Here is a 21,158-nt window from a genome sequence, read left to right as displayed (position 1 = left end):
CATCATGTACTAATATTGACTTATTGCAAACATTGGGAATAATGTATACATTTGAAAGTGTATTATCAGTGCAACATGTTTTGAAATGTATCAATTTGTATATGTTGCAAGCTGGCTTCATTTTATGATAACAAGTCCCATTTCATGACACTATGCGTCAAACTGCAAATGTTTATGGAGATATTGGTAATGGAATTTCTTGCATGAGTTTAGATTTAACATAAGTAAAAAAAAACATATTGATAACAAATTGACTCACTTTATATTTGTATTAGGGTTGGGCAAGTTAACACGCTATTAACGTGTTAATGAATTGTGGCGGATAATTATTGTATTGCGCATTAAAAAAATGTTTAATTAAAATGATTATTTTGAGAGTGTTGCTCAATGGCTCTGAATACACATACATACAGACAGACTGATCAACATCACCCCCCTCCTGTGATCCATGGGTCACAGGAGGGGGGTGATGTTGATCAGGATTGGTTTAGGATTGGCGTCATCACGCGTCTCAACCAATGAGATTTTTCAGGGCGGGCCTAAGACTGCTGCAGCGCTCACATGAACAGAAACATGGAGAAAGGTACAGAACTCTTACGTGGACATTTTCCATCTGTTCAGACGGAGGAGTTGATCGGACCAGAGTTATTTGTAACCACTGAAAGTTGAATATTGTGTCTCTGGACTCTGAGGGCAACTCCTATAATGAACCAGATAACACGTCAAAGCCCTGGCAGTTGCAAATAGCTTTGGTTTTATATTTGATTTGATTAAATTAATTAATGTTGAAGTTGAGATTTACAATATATATTTGAACAGCTCCTGGGTAAAGGGGATACTGCTGTTAAAAAGCACTACTGCACTTTTGTTCATATAGCAGTACTTTCAAAATAAAAGTACGCAATACACTACTTTTACATTTATTTTAGAATTGTGCGCATAACAATGTGATTAATCGCTTAAAATTGTCAATCATTGCCCAGCACTAATTTGTATTAATGTATTAACTCGTGTTTTTATTTAATTAAGAACATTGTCATATTTTAGTGTTTTTAATTCCATTAAAAGTGTTCTTGATTTGCAGAAGGTGTAAGCCAATGGATTTTCCTGTCAAATCTCACATTTCACTATGTTATTTTTTAACATTGGACATTTCATTTGAATGTTCTTTATAGTTGTGTTAGCCTTTGGAGAACACTGAGAATACTTTTTTGGCAGTAACGGGAAACATTTTCGATAAAGATTCTGTTCAGTATTGGCAGTCCTGATCTTCCGTAGAATTGACCTTTTTTTCCTATTTCACATTTGATGTTTTTGGGACCAGCTCCAACGATTGGACAATCTCTGTCATCATTTTGCATCTCCCACTGCTTCTGTTCTAACGTGAGTCACCCTGTCTGAATAACTATCCAGGCCTTTATTTGAGAAGTTTCCGGAGCTTCATTTACACTAAAGATTACCAATGTGCTAATCTTCCCGTTTCCCCTAGTTCACATTTGAGTGATGTTGTTCCTGCTCTACTGCTCCTCTCAGACACACAGACAGTAAGCTTGCTACTGGAACACTAAAGAAATGATTCAGTAAATGGTAAAAGAAAAACAAAAAAACCTCTTCCAGCTTCAGTATGGCCGTTTCCTCTTGATAACAAGGATTCACATTGAATATGGCTCACTGTCATCATCATTTCAACACAGAGGTAATTAGATCCTGTACACAATGACAACCCTTCCCCACACACACACATATACACACACACACACACACACACACACACACACACACACACACACACACACACACAGCTAATCTTTACAAAAGAAGAAAAATAAATACTGCATTACTTTCATCAACAACACATATCACCATCCTCATAGTGAGTAAACCCTGTGAACGTTTCCAGAGTGAAGCTCTGGACAAATGGATGGCAGTTATATAAGAGGCTGTCACAATAAATGTTGGCACAAGTAGCAGGAGTATAAATGGCATTATTACAGATAAAAAACATGTGGCTCCAAAGAAACCAGCTTTGCTCAAAAGATGATTTCTTTGTCCCTGTTGAACCCAGGTGCTTCAGCTGTGGAATATGAAATATGGGTTTGGAATGTCTTCTTCTTTCACTTCAGAACTCTGGTCAGGACGTGTAGCAGGTACATGGGGAATGGCTTGGTGTGCTTTTCAAAGCTTTTTAAATAAGTATTTTCTTTGAATTAACAGGGGACTCCGGCCATTTAGTATTGTGCTTGCATTAAAATGAGGGGCCAGGAGACAGATTCAAAAATAGTCGGCAAAACTGAAGCATCAGTCTGAGGCTAAATATCCCAACTTTTAGTCATTCGTTTGCGTCAATCTTAATTTTCCATATTGCAATATGAAAGAGGGTTTAAAGTATGGTCCCTTCAAAATGTTGTTTAAAGCAACAAAACTGCATTGTCAATTACATTTAAGGGAAACACATTTTTGAAATTCAACTTATTTTAATTTAGCTCTGTAAAGAAAATAACGTAACAAACGCAGCTATTTTCAGCCGAACAACGATATTTCCTTAACCCAACCAAGTCCTACTTTTCAATTTTTCTTTTTTAATTCCATTTTTTCAATCCTCTAAAACTTCAAAAACCGTCAAAATCATTCCATCGGCGAGTAGAAATATGGACATTTTCTAGTTAAACCGGTCATGGTTGATCCTGAAAATATCAGAAATGGATTCAGCATCCTCAATAGCCCCAAAACCACTCGAAAAGTGTCCCACTCTGCCAAGCCATTTTATAACTATTGTCCAACGCAACGTACGCTAATTGCCCAACATGTGCCTGTTAGCATCCGGCAGCTTCTATGTGCTGGGGACCCTACTAGACATTTATATGACTATGGGGTTTTCAACATCTCTGGGTCCACATTACTGGCAACTAGTTTACAGCGATAACCATGTATTTTAGACAGCAAAAGTAATCCGGAAGAGACGTCCCTCCAAACGTCGTCGGGAAAGCAGTTACGGAAACTTTATTTATCAGGAAACTCGGTTGCTCTGTTGGACCATTATTGTCTGATAAACATCATCATCTCCAGGTTGTAACAGTTTCAGTTATTAGTCTTCAAGTTGAGATAACCTCAATGACATCACTGTGACATCTTCAGGGTTATTTGACAAGTCCAGAGACACTGAGGACAACAACTGTGTCCACAGGCGGAGTGTGACTCACACAGATGAGTAAACACCAGAGAGGACCACACGCCTGGATACACAAATAAATAAATAAGCAGTATCCAGAATATGAGTTATATTTCTGTTGATTTACTGTAAAGAAAAACGAATGCTCTGATATTAAGCAGTGTAATGTGAAGCTATCTATGCTAGCAATGGCATTATAAGAATGTCTAGCTTTGTAACTAAACACCAAAATAGTACATTTGAAATGTAAGTTACATTTTAGGATAGTTCTAGTAAACATGTATTCCTAATTATCCAGAATCCCTTCATTGATATATATGAAAGCTAAACTGCTACTTCATCCACATATAAGCTCAGAATCATTTAACCTGGCAGCTGTTCCATTCTGTCCAATAGCAAGCACAGAAAAGCTACTCTGGTTAAGTGGAAAGATCAGCACACACTGCCACACCTGGTTCTAACTGAGTGGCCGGTCTCACTAAAGTGAATCACAGCCATATTCACTACATCAACTGAAGGGAGTCATCATGAGCAGTGGATACAGTTGTTGTCTTTTTCACAGTTTTGACATCACGTTGGTGAATTCTGTTCAGTAAGCCAGCTCAGGATGATTGAGAGTCCCTTTCCTTAGCTTAGCATATGCTAATGGCTGGTTTTCCATTTGGCAAGAGAGGTATATCTGAGCAGCCAATGAGCTGCTAACTGCTATCGGTATGACACACTGCGTGATGCTAGCAGGCTCTCTGTCTCTGAGTGACATTTCAAGCTGCATATTGTGCTCATCACGGCCTCCTGAAGCTAAAACCAGTTTAGCGATGTAAAGAAGGTGATATCGATGCAGCGGATGATAATGCCAGGCCAACATCCTAACGCCTGGTAACTTTCTGCCACATTTCCAAAGGATGCAGAGTAGATTAAAAACGCTCTCTCTGTACAGCTCATAGATGGATTAAAAACTCTGAATAAAGACTATATCTAACTTTATTCAGGGGCCTTTCAATGTACTCCTGGAAGCTCTTGTTTTGCAACCACCGCATTACTATCAAGGCTTTATTTCAAATCCCTTTGTGTCCACAAAGTGCAGCATTGATATTCTTCTATCTCTAAACAGCAAGGAAGATCTGTTTGACTACCAGAGTCTTCCACATGGCATGGCTTTCTAAACATCGATGTTTAATGAGGAAAGAAATGCACTTGGACATCTTGAAAATAGAAAGATGTGTAATTGCACAACTAAGAGCTGCCACAAGATGATTCTCCACCGCACGTTCTGTCTCATTCCAACTTCATAATAACAGGGTCTTGTGTTACAACGTAAATCTTTAGGCCATCCATTATATCTCCTTTAAATATTGCTTAAGTGTAAATGAACCCTGTGAAATACAAATCCTCTTAAAATCCAAGGAGAACTGACAAACCAAATAAGGAGTGTGTGACCTACAGGTGGTGATCATCTAAACACCCAAACCCTTTCATTTCTCAGCATGTCTCCATCAAGTGTGTTTGAAAGTATCAGCACTTCTAATTCTCTTGATGGCTGTCTAAGTTACACAGGCTGGGGTAAAAGAAAATGGTGTTTATTTACAACTTCGTTTTTTGTCGTTTTGGTCATTAATAGCTGAAATGCTAAATTACAGAGGACGCAACCAGAAAAGCAAGCAGACCGTTTTTAAACAAATCCTTGAATGAATGTCTGCTTAAAGTCTGCCTGGTGGCAGTGCAGTCCCTGTGGCACAACCTGTGAGTGTAACCCCATCACAACCAAACAGAATCATGTCAACAACTATGAAAATACATCTAAGTTTGGTAAAACAACAGAATTTTCCTTTGAGATATTGTCCCCTTTTTGTTTTAGAGAGTCCACCATAGAAGAAGAAAATACAAGTTCATTATTACATGGAGCTCAATAAAGAACTGATGTGGTGTGGAGAGGAAGATGAAGATCAACAGCGATCATGGCGCTCTCTCCCCCAGAGAGATTGATATTACAGCAGAGGATCATCTGTGGGCGCTGACGGGCCGAGTGTGTGTGTGTGTACACCAGTGTGTATTTCAAGTGTGTCCCTATGACACCACTTTATGATTGTGTGTTTACTACTGGCTGTGTGTGTGTGTTCTGTGTGTGGAAGACTGTCCATCACCGCTGCACATATTGCACCTTCTTGCCATTTTACAAGACCCACAGACCAAAGCTTCAACATTTACCGACAGATACCCATGTCCTGTGTCATGCCACCAAACCTGTGAGGTTAGAACACTGGCAGCATCACACCAGCATGCAAAGTCAAGTGGTGGTCTCATACTTTATTTGATCCTGTTGGCGACACATGGCTGAAGCCCCTCATCAGAGTTACGTTGAAGGTTATTCATTTGAGGTTGAAGGCTATGTGTAGAGCAGTGCAGTGATGATGTATTTCTGTAGTTAGCATGGCAAGGGCTCCCTCGACAAAAAGCAAAGGGCTTTTTCTATTGGATTTTTAAATATTGCAGCAAATAATCTCTAAGGAAAACGCATGTTTATGATACTTAAACATTAAAAAGCTAACGTTATTCTATAAACAAACTACATTACTTTATGTCACCACCGCTAAGCTAAAGGTTAAACGGCTAATGTTTAGCGTAATGACTTTTAGTAGTCTCATTTAGTCTCTTAGCAACCGCTGTTTTTAAGACACAAGGAAGCTTCAGACGTTCATCAGTGGGGTATTTACTGATATATCTTTTGATATAAAAAAAAAGAAGTCATTTCTTATTTAAACTTGTGTTTACCAGAGACCTTAGACCACAGACTTTAACCAAAAACACCTTTTAAATTTCTTTTGCTAAAAATGCTAAATTATTTCTGGGTTTAGGAGTCAATTCTGCACCATTCTATATTGGCCCGTTTTCGTACATTTATATATCATTTGTTATTGTATAATATATGATATTTTGATATGTGTTATATTTACTATTTATAGCAGAGCAAAGGTAATACAGAGAATGTCTGTAACATAGCTGAGGCCTTTTGCAAAAGGACATTTGGCCTCTTTGATGAGAGACATATCCTTAGACAGTGTTGAAGCGTCAGGTGTGCTCCCCGTGTAGATGATGGGTGAACACGTAACTCTTACAGGTCATGGCCGACACACTGAGGGGTTCAGTATCTGGGTCCTGTGGGTCTTGAAAGTCAACTGCAAATCTGTTGGTAAGGGTGTAACACAAAGCCAATGTCTGTACAGAGGAGGATAACCAAGGTATTATGATTTGCAATACTTTTGGAATTCCATCTTCAAAAGCGACCGTTCAGTGAGGGCTGCGGGCGGGATTCAACAATTGTTTGTACTACATGATTTTCTTGAGGGTGTGTTTATAAAAGGAGGATGATATTAAAGTAGGTTTCATGTGTCTATCTTGGGAAAGGAAAAAGCTCCAAACAGTGCTGCCTTACTGCCTGCTGTGCGTGCATTGGAAGAGGTCCAGATTACAACAAATGAGTTTTGAAATAGCTCTTTGTAATGAGAAGGCTATTGAGAAAGATTGTAAAAGCTCCCTGTCTCATTAGCATGAGCATGTAAGACTTTCTTTTTATTAGTCAGTCTCAGGTTGGCACTGCACATTTAAAGTGGTTCAAAAGATACGAATGTTAAGAAAATACTGAATTGTATGATTTTGAAGAGCTATTTTAATACCATAGATAGGGAACAACTGTAAAGAGCCAACTCCCCTCACTGTAGGGATTTGTGTATGATGCTTTAAGACATTTTAAAATTGGTTACACCCTTACACGTTAGCGTGGACAAGCCTACATGTGTGTGTTGTGTATGTTGAGTGTGTGTGAGTCCCTGCTGTGCCCTCATAGCCTGGTCTGAGCCTCGGGGATGTAGATCTCGATGCTGTCGGCGCTCTCCGTGGCCGAGTTCTGCCTCACGGACGCCGCTCTCTTGGCGGCCATCAGGCGCTTCCTGGCCTCCTGCCGCTGTTTCTCTGAGCTCTCCAGGGAGCGGTCTCTGGCCAGGGGGGGGTGGTGGTGGGGGCCCTTGGGAGGCTTTTTTGGCACTGGAGGTGGGAGCCGCCTCTCCTAGTGGGAGAGGACGGTAAGGGGGGGGGGGGGAGAACATTTCAGGGAAAAGACAGACGTGTTTGTGTGCCTGTGATTGTGCCTCTAATGGCTCCTGGTTCCCTGTATGCCTGTTCCCTTTGTGTTTGTAATACTGGCCGTTCATTAGAGGAGGATTAGACTTCCTGTCCAAATCTTTTCTTTTCGAATCCTATCTTGCTAATCCTATCTGCACATGTTCAACATATTGCATCAAACACTGTTTCAACAGAAGCGCAGCTCCTTTAGATGCTCTTATTGTGGAATCTTAACTTATTTTCTAAACGTGTTTATTCACACATTTGTTCCATATTCTTTGCAATAAACGTTTCTTTGCTGTACAACAATCCATCTGCATTGGGCAGCTAAAATCCTACCTACTGTTCAACGTGTGTTTGTGTGTGACCTTATGGTTCCAGGTTTTATATAACAAATATAATGAATGAATGGCAGGGTCTGTTCCTGCACTTATTTCATTTGGTTGATAACTGTACAAACTGTAAACGTGATGTCCAATTTCTCTGATTACATATAACAATTCCGATATATTCGGTCTTCTTTTTATCATTTAGTCGCTCATTTATATCCGATAACACCACATCTTACTCAACGAATAAATAACTGAGATGGAAAAAGCCACGACTACAATCAACTCCAAAAAGAATGATGGGAAGATTTAAAGCAGGAAGTTGGTCTGTGAACCCAAATGTTGTTTGAGGCTCCCAACCTGACCGTCTGCTCGCCCATGATTCTCCACCTGTCTGACTCATTTGAACAATTATTGCCATATCTAAGCAATTGACTTGTTGTCCTCACTGATAGACTCAAGCGGTCAGAACTATAGATATAAGATCCAAGTGATAATAAACCAGATATTTAACCATGTGAGCGCTATTTATTTACAGGACCTTAAAAACCAGCTGTCAAAATCTTTTTGATTGAAATGACAAGTCAGATGAAGTTGTTGTTAGTCTGAGACATTACTCAGTATTGTCCAACAATGAAACCAATAATCAGAGATGCTGTTTTCTAAAGATTTGACGCCTCTTTTAAATCACACGTGTTTTAAAGTCCTTCTCTATAGCTGAAAGACTGAATATGATGTTCTGATTTTAGCGTCCCAACCTAAAATTCTGTATTCACCCATTATGTTATTATCTTATTCATTCCTGATTTTGAAATACAATTCTACACTGAGCTGAGCCTTTTTCTACTAGATCCTGAGTGGACTTAATGAAGACTAAGGCTGCATTTGCTTAGTCCAGTAAGACGCACATTATGCACAGACAAAGGGATCCCAACCATGAAAATAATTGGTTGAATAACTTTGTATCCTTCTCGGGGGGATCTTATACTCGCTGCTTTTGGTGTATTTTGTGGCCGGAGTACAGCGCCACTTACAGGCCTGGCATATGTACTACAGCGTTTCCAGCGGTCTCGTGTGAACGGACACGTTTCTGGTGCCTGTTGCGTGTGGACGGAAGACTTTTTTGATAACGATTGCGGTCCGTTTGCGTTATCGTTCTCGTGTGGCCGGGACTTTAAACTGCAATACAAATGTTATTTGAATATTGCATTTGTTTCTGGATAGCACAATATTCTTTTACTAGTATATTTACTTGCTTTTATCCCCCTGTTGCTATTTTAGGGTTTGTGTTTGTGTTTTATTCTTGGTATTCATTGTATAGGACTTGAACCACACTCTCTCCTGTCCATGTGTCCTTCCACTTGCAGCTAAACACACACAACAGAAAGCCACAGATGGGGAGGCGGCGGCAGAGGGGAGGAGGGGCAGAGGAAGCATGGACAGATGGATGGAAAGACAGACAGTTATGGAGCTACGGAGGCCCAGAGGTGTCAAGGCCCCGTGGTGCTGTTGGCATTGCAGTTATGCAGATTGATGCAAGCGCCTTCACTGTCAACACAAAAAAGCACAAGAAAGAAAAGGAGACAACAATGAGAGCAAATGAGGAAGCCGGCAGAGTCAGTATTCAATGAAGCAAAGCCACAACAGATACTGCAGGCCAGGCGCCAGATATCTGAAAGACATTCACACTCAAACATGAGTAGGAGGAAGAGTATCTGTAGCACCACAGAGAACAAGTCAGACAACCATGCAAAAACTGCAGCATGAGGGACGGCTGAGTGAAATACATAAAGGAGATGTTCTTTGCTTAACGTCATAGGTTGATAATGCAGCAAGTGAAAAGATATTGCAACTCTACCAAACTCACACTTAAAGCTTGCATGAGGAATATTTCCAAAGAAGGTATTATTCAGAATGGCTGCTAAGGTTATTCTAACAGTGGGCATTATTACCTGCTTTTCATCCAGCATAAAGGCTTCCATCCACGAACAAGGTGTGTGACTGTCCTCTGATTATTAGGCTTCACAATCATACCCTATAACAGCCCTGCAGGTTCATGCAACACTCTGTGAGATGGCGTAATACTAAATTACTCTCAATTTGTGTCGATTTCTATTTAGATGCATTTCAGATTGTGCAACACATTTCTGATAATTTCATCAATTATCAACAATAGCCGCTTTCACACCAAGTACTTTGCCGTACTTAGTGCCCAGCACTTAGTTCCCAGCACTTAGTTCCCAGCACTTAGTTCCCAGCACTTAGTATCCCCATGGAACTAAGAGCCGATCGCGTTCACTCTGGAATAAGTTCCTGAGGGAAGATTACGCAAATGAAGCCGCTGACGTCACTTCTTCTTCTTCTGCTTTGGGTTTACTGGCAGGCCGCGAACAACTTCTGTTGCCACCCGAAGTCCCCGGCCGGAAGTCCCCGGAGTTGGGGAAGGCTTCAGTAGAAGCTGCTGGGACTCCCAGCAGCTTCTACTGAAGCCTTACGAGTAAATCGCCAGAACGCCGACACCTCCTCATCTCCACCGCTCCCATGTTTTCTTTTGTGTTGCCATAAGTTAGTCTCTCTCCGTTGGTGCGCGGGGCGGCTAATGCTAATAATGCTAATGCCAGCAAATACAGTGACGGCTACACAAAACTTTTCAGAGTTCTACGGGGCGTGGTTTGCAATTCGCCCAGCCAATCAGAAATTGGAAACATTTTTCTCCCCAGGAAAGTACCACCTCTCTAGCAGGGACTAAAAATGGGGGTAAAAGTTCTCTGAACTAAGTTCTCTTTTTGGTGTGAACGCAAAATCCCAGGCACTAACGGAACTAAAGGGGAAAAGTATTCCGGTGTGAAAGCGCCTAATGGAAAGAAAAGAAATGTAGTTGAGCTGTCGTCTCGCATAATGGCAGTATCTTCAAAATACAACAAAAAGCATGCTATGGCCATAGAGCAAGCAATGCATCAGTTGTTACAAACCAGTGTGTTATGGGCATGAAGTGTACAGGAAGTCATTGGATGATCTTAATGTAGCATGAGTTAGTGTTCTGTCTGGGTGGTGATGGTTGGAGAGCAGTGGGCTTGGTCTCAAACACTCTAAATCAGAAGCAGGTGAATGACAGAACTTTGATGACCAAAGGTTTCACCATGGAAACTACTGAAAAATAATAAGTCACTCTTAGTCAATCTGAAACTGATAGCCCAAAATATGAAGGCAGTATTCTGATCATCATGAGTCATTTTCTTCTTTCATTTTAGATCCATGTCAGGATCCGAGGATTTCTGTTCAGCGTGATAGATAATGACTTTGCTAACACACTAGGTGTTGTATTGGCTAAATGGACTCCAAAGCATTGGGTTTATGTGAAATTACATTTGGTGAAAATCTCTGATACACCGATGGAAAAGCAGAACAGTAAATGACCTGAGGGTACTACAAAACAAAGTCATTTGTTGCATCTATGACTATAAGAAAGAATATGAAACCTTCTCTTTAGATGGGGGTGTTATCGCTGATCAACCGACAGCAGACTGATAATGTGTACCTTTCTGTCGGGGGGGTCCAGGGGTCTCCAGCTGTTGGCTCTGAGCTGGTGCAGCTCGTCAAACTTGAGGCTGATGTTCTCGATGGACAGCTGCAGCATGTCCCAGAACCCTGCCAGGTCTGAGGCCACCGGGCGGGGGTGTGCGTTCGGGTTCTGGGACAGTGGGAACAGAGGATGGGGGGGGAGAAATAAGTTTCAGATATTACAGACAGGGAAGATAAACCTTATTAAATACAGTAATACAAATGTATATTTTTACAACACATTTTGTTGTTGTACCACAATGTCTTGAGGTAGAACACAGGGGCGTCCAATAAGACCCCTATGCTTCTTTCGTAAACTCCAATATGTAGCTGAAACATGCTGGTTGGACTGCATACTGACTTTTCCTTTATTATTTTAGTAGTTAATACGATTTGATCTTTTTTTTACTTGCAATATTCACAGTAGCAGAACTAGTTATATTGATGTGAAGTGAAGACATGTATCACTGCTATCAAAAATGATAGGAAAGGGTATCTAAAAGTTATCATATGCTAAACTAAACTAAATCAAGAAAGATATCCATCAAAATGTTATCATTTGATATGATAAATGATTATAACATTCATATGTAATTAAGTATCATTATTTTACAAAGTGAAAAAGATATGGTTTAAGATTTACTCTTTGACGGAAATATTGTTAAATGTTGATCTAATTTTGGCCACAGGGAAATTCAAGCGATCAATACATAGGATGTTTCCTATGTGGGCAAGAAATATCCGTCCCAACGTTCAGCACAATGTACTCAGTGAGTTGCTGAGATGTCTGAGTCTGACTGACCAACATCTCAAGATACAAATATTACAAAATATTTAATTTCAGAATGTCACAAACATTAGGTCAGTGAGAAGTACAAAAGTTTGAGGAAATGAAAAAGAACTTGGAAGAAGAAGCAGGAAATAAATACATGGGTAAAGGAAATCCAAAGTCATTCAAGGAATGAAGAATGTCATTGAAAATCAAATCTTAGCTCAGTGAAAAGTGTCCCACACAAAGTGAAAGATGTAGAATGTAATGTCAGCGCTCAGTCTCACCAGGTTCTCCTCACACAGCTCCCTGAACTGCTGGAACTTCTGAGACATCAGCAGCTGAGCGCTTCCCATCGCACTCCTCATTTTCCCCAGGACTGAGAGACAGAGACAGTTCAGAGACACACACACACACACACACACTCTCTGCTCCTCAGAGACTGTTAACAACACTCGTCACGCCTCTCAGCTCTGCCATGTGCCCATGTCCAGTGCGTTCACCCAAAAAACGGAAAAGTTGACTTGAATGAAGTGTATTATGGCAACAGAATGCATGTAAGTCGCTTTGGACAAAAGCGTCTAAAAGTAACATGTAAAGTGTCTTTGAGCAAAGCACTATATAAATACCATGTATTATTATCAGGTAAGTTGAAAGCAATAACATTAAGTTGAACCTAATATTTGATATTTAAACGTAATATGATTGCTTTCAACTAACCTAATACAGTTATGTGAATCCTTTCAGTTCTTCTGAGTTCTTGTGAAATCATGTAATGCGATTCATCTGGAAACCTGAACGCGTGGAAAAGAATATGAATGCTAATGAATCAAAGTTGCTCCCGTAATTCCAGCTCGGATTTTTCCCATGAATAAGCATGGCAGAGAACAACACAAGCACAGAACATTGAAGTACCTGTACTTGACTTGAGTATATTCACAATATGCAACTTCATATTTCTATTCCCCTACATTTCTTTGACATACAGTATTAAGTGAATATCTACTTCACAGATTAAGGCTATTGATACAAAATATAAATCAAAGAATTCATGATCATATACTATTATAGGTCAAGCAACCCATTATTATACGTATAGGTAATCAAATAAAGCCCACTTGTACCAAGTGCAACATTGAAGTGAGGAATAGCATCAATAATGATAAAACAATTATTCAAATGTCTGGTGCTTAAATGGACCATTCTGCATAATGAATACTTTTCTTTTGGTACTTAAAGTATATCTTGATGCTAGTACTTTGTTACTTTTACTAAAGTATCATTTTGAATTGAATTTTGCAGGACTCTTACTTGTAACTGAGTATTTTGACACTGTAGTATTGCTACTTTTACTTAAGTAAACACTCTTCTTCCACTCCAGGCTACATGCATGGAAGCCTCTACATGACAACAGAGACGTACTGTCCTCCGGAAGGTCGTTGTCCCTCTGGTCCAGCTCCATCTGCCGACACCACCCGTCCATGCGGTCGGTCTCCGCCTGCAGCAGCTTCAGGAACCAGTGTCCGTCTCTGTGGCACACGGAGCGCTGCACCACCTGCCAGGCAAACATCCAGCTTCACAACATGTGGACACACCTGCAGCCACTTTACATTCACTGCCATGTGACAGAGGCATACGGTATCCAGCATGCACGGTATCATAAATGATGTTTCCATTGCTTGCTAACTATTGATGTGAAATATCAAACAGTGTGTAATGTCGGATAACTAAAAGACCAACTAAATTACTCAACATAAAACTTCATCTCTAGAATACAATATAGCATTTATTTCCAGTTTGTTTTATGACATGATATACTTCACATTGACTGCTTTACTGTTATGGTTAAAGAAACCTGACCTCTGTATGATGCCTGGTTTTCATATTCATATTAGTGTTACTTTATTTAAATGTTTAATATAGTATATGTTGTTTGAAAAGTTTGCCATTTTTATTGAATTCAAGCAATTGTTTGCATATTGATCTTGTGTTTTATATAAAATGGTGATTTTTAACATTATTAAGGGAGAGGCTTCAAATAAGCGCAATGGGTTTTTGACTCTTCCTGCACTGTTCGTCATTTGGTATCTGTTAAGAAATAAGAAATAAAGGAGAAAAGCCATTGACAGGATCTTATCCATGACCTTTGCTGACCGTTTTTTGTTTATCTACTGCCTCCATTTTGTTCTGTAAACTTGCTGGAGTTTAATAATCAATAATCCGTCACAGCCCACACCGAGCGTTCACCTGTGTTGATGACACATTACTGTCACACGGTAATACAGTACAGAATCATGTTTCCGAGGTGGATTAAACAACTAAAGGTCCTTTCTGAATGTTATACCACTGGCTTTTAGGTGTCATGATTTCACAGCAACACTTTAGTGGTTTGAATGTTCTCTCCCTCATTCAGTGTCCGACAGCACGTTTCTGTTGAGGTGAACATCTCCTGTAGCAGCCAGCAGCAACATCAAAACAAAACCTTTTATCTTTCATACATTTAAAAGATTGTGGCAGTAAAGTGTTGAGTTTACATTTCTAAAACAATTGAGTGATTTAAAATGTAACTGCATCAATCAAATGAAAACCACTGATATGAAAGATGCTTTTATCCAAAGCATCCTACATACATTCAGTACTGTGGGAAATCCCCACAGGAGCAAGTTGGGGTGAAGTGCCTTGCCTTGGCGCGTTTCCACTGCAGCGGGTAGCCCCGTTTAAGCGTCCTTAACCGTCCTCAAGCGGCCAGGCCAGTTTTTGGTGGCCTTTCCATATAGCCTAGTACCGGCTAGCGGGTACTTTTTCCCTCTTTTTCCGGCCTCGTAAAATCGTGGTTCCCTCAGACCAGGGCTGAACTAGTGACGTCAACACTCTCGACTGCTGATTGGTCAGAGAGAATCGTCACAAGATCGCGCGCGAGTTCATCCCTAGCGTCGCATATATATTTAGAAGCAAGCTTGCAGCATTTTTATAAACAGCATTTTGTAAACGGAGGAGCTACAAAAATGGCTACGTCTAATAAGAAAAGCACACCGTGGTCGACCGAGGAGGTGACGACGTTCCTACATCTCATTGGGGATGATCAAATCCAGCGGGAGCTCGACGGAACAACTCGAAATGTGAACAAAAACAAAGCCGATCGCCCCGCCTACACTGCGTTGCTACCCCAGGTCCTAAACTGTAATGGAAATGCACCACGGCCTGGGCCGGCCAGCGAGGCAGCCCGAGGCCAGAGCGAGGACGCTTAGGGACGATTAAACGGGGCTACCCCGCTGCAGTGGAAACGCGCCATTACTGACTGCAGCAGGGGTTACACCACCCACTGAGCCACATGCTCCCTATATTGTAATCTAATGCTGATGTCATTAGGTGATAGACACTTCACATCACATACTTCACATCATTATGGAAGCTTTTCAAAAAGATGTTATGATGTTAGTGTGGTATTAGGGATTGTGTGTTTCTGTGTCTAATATACAAGAACACTGAGCTACACAAATGTCAACGGAATTTAATAACACTTTCTAAGGATGCAATATAAAGCAATTTGCATAAATACAACAGAGAAAAGGCTATTAAAAGAGGAATCTATGATTGTTTTTTCACTAGCAGTTAGGTTAGTCAAATTACACTTCTATTAATGTCTTCCCTTTTTACTATAACACTTGTGTTAGTGCAGAGTTACCCCCAGATCAACACGATGAAGGCATGAACAGAAGTCATTGTTTGGAGTTAATGAGTGAGTCAGGAAACAGTGAAATAAATCAATGCTTTGTTCCTTGGACGTCCCAGCCCTGTTCTTATAAAATGGCGGAGCATGCTCCCACATACCTCCAGAATAGCAGAGCTGTTGAAGTTGACATCCAGTGAGTCATCTGCCACACTGTCTATCCAGGGGTCCGGGGGGGGGAGGATGGAGGGGTCGAAGCCCACATCGTCGTAGTCGTCGGAGGTGCAGGCGTGGTAGTGGTTCCCTGAGCCCTGGATGCTGACCGTGGAGGTGGCAGCATCGCGGGAGTACTGTCGAGAGAGGGCCCCCGAGGACAGGACCTCCATGTCGGTGTCCGGGGAATCCAGGGGGGTGTCCAGCAGGTCCGGCAGGTCCGGCAGGTCCAGGTCTGCCTGCATGGTAAAGAATACATCTCAAAAACTGTCTCAATGAGCATATGGTTGGAAGACTTTTTGACCACAAGGTGTCCACTTGCTTCCAAATGATTTGAAGCCTATTTAGGCCGGGAACAACTTATCTCATGAATAATGTGCCTCTGACTATAAGAGCTCTTATAGGTGGCAGCGGAGAAGTACTCAGATCTTGTACTTAGGAAAAGTACAACTACCAGAGTGTTGGAATACTCTGTACTGTTACAGTAAAAGTCCTGCATTCAAAATGTTACCCAAGAAAAAGTACAGAAGTATTAGCATCACAATATGCTTAAAGTACCAAAAGTAAGAGTGATGCAGATTATTGCAATTATTGATGTGTTTATGAAGCTGGTAAAGGTGTAACTAGTTATCATTTATGTATTTACTTCTGGGTAGATTGTGGATCCAGGTGTATAATAAAGTCTGATTTTAGTGTTGATCAAACTGTTTATCAATAATCTATATCTGTAAAGAAACTAAAGTTATTAAATAAATGTATTGGAGTAAAAGTACATTTACCTCCAATTGTAGAGGAGTAGAAGTACAAAGTAGCACAAATTGAAATACTCAAGTAAAGTACAAATACCTCAAACTAGGTACAGTATTTAAGTAAATCTACTTAGTTGCTTAATAACACGACTGTGGTTCTGTATTTTGATACATTTTCCTATATTGATACCTTATTAACTAATACAAAGTGGACGAAGAGAGAATAAACAGTTCCTTTCAGGGGTTCATGTTTAAAGCCGAGTAATTCAAAGCAGCAGTGGATGCAGCTTACCTGCACCGCTGCTGTCACACTGTTGGAGCGCTGGAACCGACGATACCTGACCACCAGAGGGAGACAAACACAAAATACTGAACAACAACTCTTTTACTATGTCTGCTCCCAGGCAACACATTCATGATTCAAGCTTTATTTATCACATACTCTCAGTGGTGGTTTGGATGTAAAAGAATGTCCCAATTCACAGAATGGGTACATCAGACCTGGGAGTGTGTGGTGCCTTCAGGTACAGCCTAATAAAACTACAGGAAGGCACACATTTTCTGTGTGGCCCTACCTGCAGAGCAGGGCCATGGGGGTTGGTTTACTGTCAGCTGGGTGTGCTGACACTGCTGTGGATCTAGGGACGAACACTTTCTGGTAATAAAGAAACCAGGGACCGTGTGGGAGGTGGAGCGGTAATAATAAGATATATTCCTGCTCAGCTCTACATCTTAAAATCTAACAGGAGGAGCTACAATAACTGACTGGGAAGAGGGATGTCTGGACCAGGCTTGGGGATTAACAGATCACATGTAACCGGATTCATTCACTTTGACATAAACACGGATGTAATCAAATTACTGGTACATTCTTTAAAAATGGGGATTAATAGCAGGTTACAAAACATTTTAAAATAAAGATATATATTATAGGTAGAGGTACTGTTTGAATTTTCTTTTAGTTTTTTATTCTTTGATTTTATATTTAGTTTTTTAATGCAGTATAGACAAATGATTTATCAAACAAAAAATGGCGTTTTCTTTGAATTGAAGTTGTAAACTAAAACAGCGTTTGTAAACTGATGATGATGACACATTGTTCTGTTGTCTCACATAACATCTTATCAATATTTCTTTACTTTGTATTGATTGTCTTTGTATTATATCGAGGTAATCCAAAAGTAACGGAAAGTAATCAGTTTACATTGCATTTATATTGTATTACTTAGACTACGTTACAGATTTAAAAAATATCCATGTGACTTTGTAACGAATTACACTTTCATAGTAAGCCTCCAAACCCTGTTCTGGACTGAGTGGCTGCCCCTGCTGCCAACACTGCCATCAGAAGTGGAAACACCAGAGATGCATGGACAAATAGCTTAGTTAAGATAATTGTGCCAAATTACTATTCAAATAAGCATCGCCAAAGGTTACATTCTTAAACTCCAATGTCCTTAAGCCTTTTTAAAAAGGCACAAATATCTGTGTGACTTTTTCAAACAAAAGTTTTTTTAATAGCATTTAGAGCTTTATTACTAGCACACTGCAACATGTGTTTGCATCATGCATTAAATGCTCAACTGGTCAGTTTCACCAACCAACAGTCCCTCACTGTTCCCTCGTCCAGGAGTTAGACTATGCGAAAGTTACTATCCACTCTTTCTCACATTATGAATCAGCTGTCTGACATCTCTAAAAGTACAATGGGAGCCAGAGCCTTTTTTTATCAAGCTCCACATTTGTGGAATCTGCTTCCAGTTTGTGTTCGGGCGGCAGACACCCTATCCGTTTTTAAGAGTGCGCTTAAGACCTTCCTTTTTGATAAAGCTTATAGTGATAAAATAAAATAATCTAATAAGAGTGCATTGACGTAGATACGTTGTGCCTCTTCACCTATACATTTTAGTTCTTACTCTTTCACTTAAATCCTAAAAACTTAGATCTTATATTTAAAACTTTATCCAAAGCTTTCCCCTCTCTGACCTCTCGAGGTTTATTAGAGGGTAACAGGTTGCAGAGAACGCCTAGCCCGGCCGGGGAGTGTGGAACGTAGCCACAGACCTACTCCTACCTCTGACAAATTCAGGTTCCAGTGGGGACCTCTCTCCCTGCGTGTGCCTCTCCACCTCTGTTTCCTACTTCTTACTTGCTACCCTTTTCCCTCAACCTATCCTAAGGGAGTGCATGTATGTAGATAGACACATTAGTTTAGCTGCTACAGGCTTGGACTGTTGGGAGGGGCACCTTACTCCGTCTTTCTGGCTGTTTGTACCTGTGTACATGTTCCGATTAACCCAGTTTCCCCCAAATCTCTTTTTTGTGTCCATATCTACGCCGGGATCCTGAGTCGAGGCTAATCCTGTTGCTGTGGTCGTGTCCTGGATCCTCTATCCTGAGTACTGGATCTGAGTCCTGGACTTCGAGTCGTGGCTGAACCTGTCTCTGCGGTCCTACCAGACTCTCATCATACTACTTCCCTGATGGCTCCCACAAGATTGCTGACATCCTCGTGGATTCATCTTCTTATTATACACACATGCATTTCCAAACATTTGGACTACCTATGTTGCAAATGTATTATCTTTTCGATTTACACACGGCATCTATTGCACGTCTGTCCGTCCTGGGAGAGGGATCCCTCCTCTGTTGCTCTCCCTGAGGTTTCTCCCATTTTTCCCTTTAAACTGTGGGTTTTCTCCGGAAGTTTTTCCTTGTATGATGTGAGGGTCTAAAGACAGAGGGTGTCGTATTGTCATACTGATATTCTGTACACACTGTGAAGACCACTGAGACAAATGTAACATTTATGTTATTGGGCTATATAAATAAACATTGATTGATTGATTGATTGACAACACTGTGACCTTGTCCGTCACCTTCATCTTGACTTTAATACTTGAATCTGTTGGTGAGTGAGTACGTGTCTTTTGTACATTAAAGTGACATACACTACCAGTCAAAAGTTTGGACACACCTTCTCATTCAAAGTTTTTGATTTATTTAATTTTTTTCTACATTGTAGATTCATACTGAAGACATCAACACTATAAAATAACACCTATGGAATTATCTACAAAAAAGCGTTAACAAATCCAGAATACGATTTATATTACTGCAGAATGCTGTGGTAGCCATGTTGGTTGAGTGTGCCTTGAATTTTGAATAAATCACCAACACCAGCAAAGCCCCCCCCCCCCCCCCCACCACCATCACACTTCCTCCTCCATGCTTCACGGGGGGAACCACACACAGAAACCATCCGCTCACCTTCTCTGCGTCTCACAAAGACATGGCGGCTAGAACCAAAAATCTAAAATGTGGACTCATCAGACCAAAGTACAGATTACACTGATCTAATGTCCAATCCTTGTGTTTCTTGGCCCAAACAATTCTCTTCTTCTTGTTGTTCATCCTCAGTAGTGGATCTTTGCAGCGATTGGACCATGAAGGCCTGATTCACGATGTCTCCTCTGAACAGTGGATGCTGAGATTTGTCTGCTACTTCAGCTCTGTGAACATTTATGTGGGCTCTAATCTGAGGTGCTTTAATGTGTTCTTTCTGAGCCTGGTAACTGATGTTTTTATCCTCTGCAGCAGAGGTAACTCTTGCTCTTCCTTTCCCGGGGGGGTCCTCATGAGAGCCAGTCTCATCATAGCGTTCGATGGTTTTTGCGACTGCACTTGAGGATGAATTCAAAGTTCTTGACATTTTCCGGATCGACTGGCCTTCATTTCTTAAAGTGATGATAGACGGTCACTTCTCTTCACTGAGTTGACTGGTTCTTGCTATAATATGGATTACAGCAGTAGTCAAATAGGGCTTTCCACTGTGTACTAACCCTACCTCTGCTCAACACAACTGATGGTCTCAAACACATTAAGAAGGCAAGTCATTCCACACATTGACTCTTGACAAGGCCACACGTGTTAATTGAAAAACATTCCAGGTGACGACCTCATAAAGCTTGAAGAATATTATTGCTTGCTCATAAAGAAATGTTTATGAATAATGTGCTACCAGAAGGTCTTAAACTATGAAGAGAAGTGAGCTTCATGACAGTGTTAATGGTGAGCACAACATAATGTTCGACAGTTAACTGCTTGGAGTGGGAACTGCTCGCGGCCTGTGGAACGCTGATCTCCAGAGACCTCAGCTGAGCATTTGTATTCCTTATCACAACTGAAATAAATCAGTTTTATTATAACCTTACTGCCTGGTCCGACTCCTTGCTTCGCAGAGGAATTTTGAAACACAACAAGCTGACTGAGAGAAGCCAAGAGTGTGCAAAGCTGTTATCAAGGCAAAAGGGGGCTACTCTGAAGAATACAAAATCATATTCTGGATTTTTTAACACTTTGTTGTTAACTAGATAATTCCATATGTGTTCCTTCATAGTTTTGATGTCTTCAGTATTCATCTACAAAGTAGAACAACATTAAAATAAACAAAAACCATTGAATGAGAAGGTGTGTCCAAACTTTTGACTGGTACTGTATATTTGTTCAATTTACTAGGTTCACATTACTAAAAAATCAATGCAGTCCAATACAACAGCGGTGCAATGAATCCTCCTTTCGT

General features: G+C 40.6%; 1 protein-coding gene across 8 annotated transcripts in view; it reads right to left on the bottom strand.

Annotated features, from left to right (window-relative positions):
* Positions 1-998: 998 nt before the first annotated feature.
* dlgap1a (discs, large (Drosophila) homolog-associated protein 1a) overlaps positions 999-21,158 on the bottom strand; it is a 199,717-nt gene continuing 179,557 nt past the window's right edge. For 4 of the 8 annotated variants that reach the window (XM_034236359.1, XM_034236363.1, XM_034236364.1 and 1 more), the window contains exons 11-16: positions 16,869-16,914; positions 15,776-16,066; positions 13,367-13,499; positions 12,232-12,323; positions 11,153-11,320; positions 999-7,229 (exon numbers count right to left, since the gene is read on the bottom strand). In XM_034236359.1, coding sequence (XP_034092250.1) covers positions 7,005-7,229; positions 11,153-11,320; positions 12,232-12,323; positions 13,367-13,499; positions 15,776-16,066; positions 16,869-16,914 — 955 coding nt within the window. In that variant the 3' untranslated portion in view covers positions 999-7,004. The other 4 variants (XM_034236360.1, XM_034236362.1, XM_034236365.1 and 1 more) reach the window with 4 other exon arrangements.

Source organism: Gymnodraco acuticeps, unplaced genomic scaffold (assembly GCF_902827175.1).
Source record: "Gymnodraco acuticeps unplaced genomic scaffold, fGymAcu1.1, whole genome shotgun sequence".
In the NCBI taxonomy this organism is placed as follows: domain Eukaryota; kingdom Metazoa; phylum Chordata; class Actinopteri; order Perciformes; family Bathydraconidae; genus Gymnodraco; species Gymnodraco acuticeps.
This window is presented reverse-complemented; position numbering and strand designations above follow the sequence as displayed.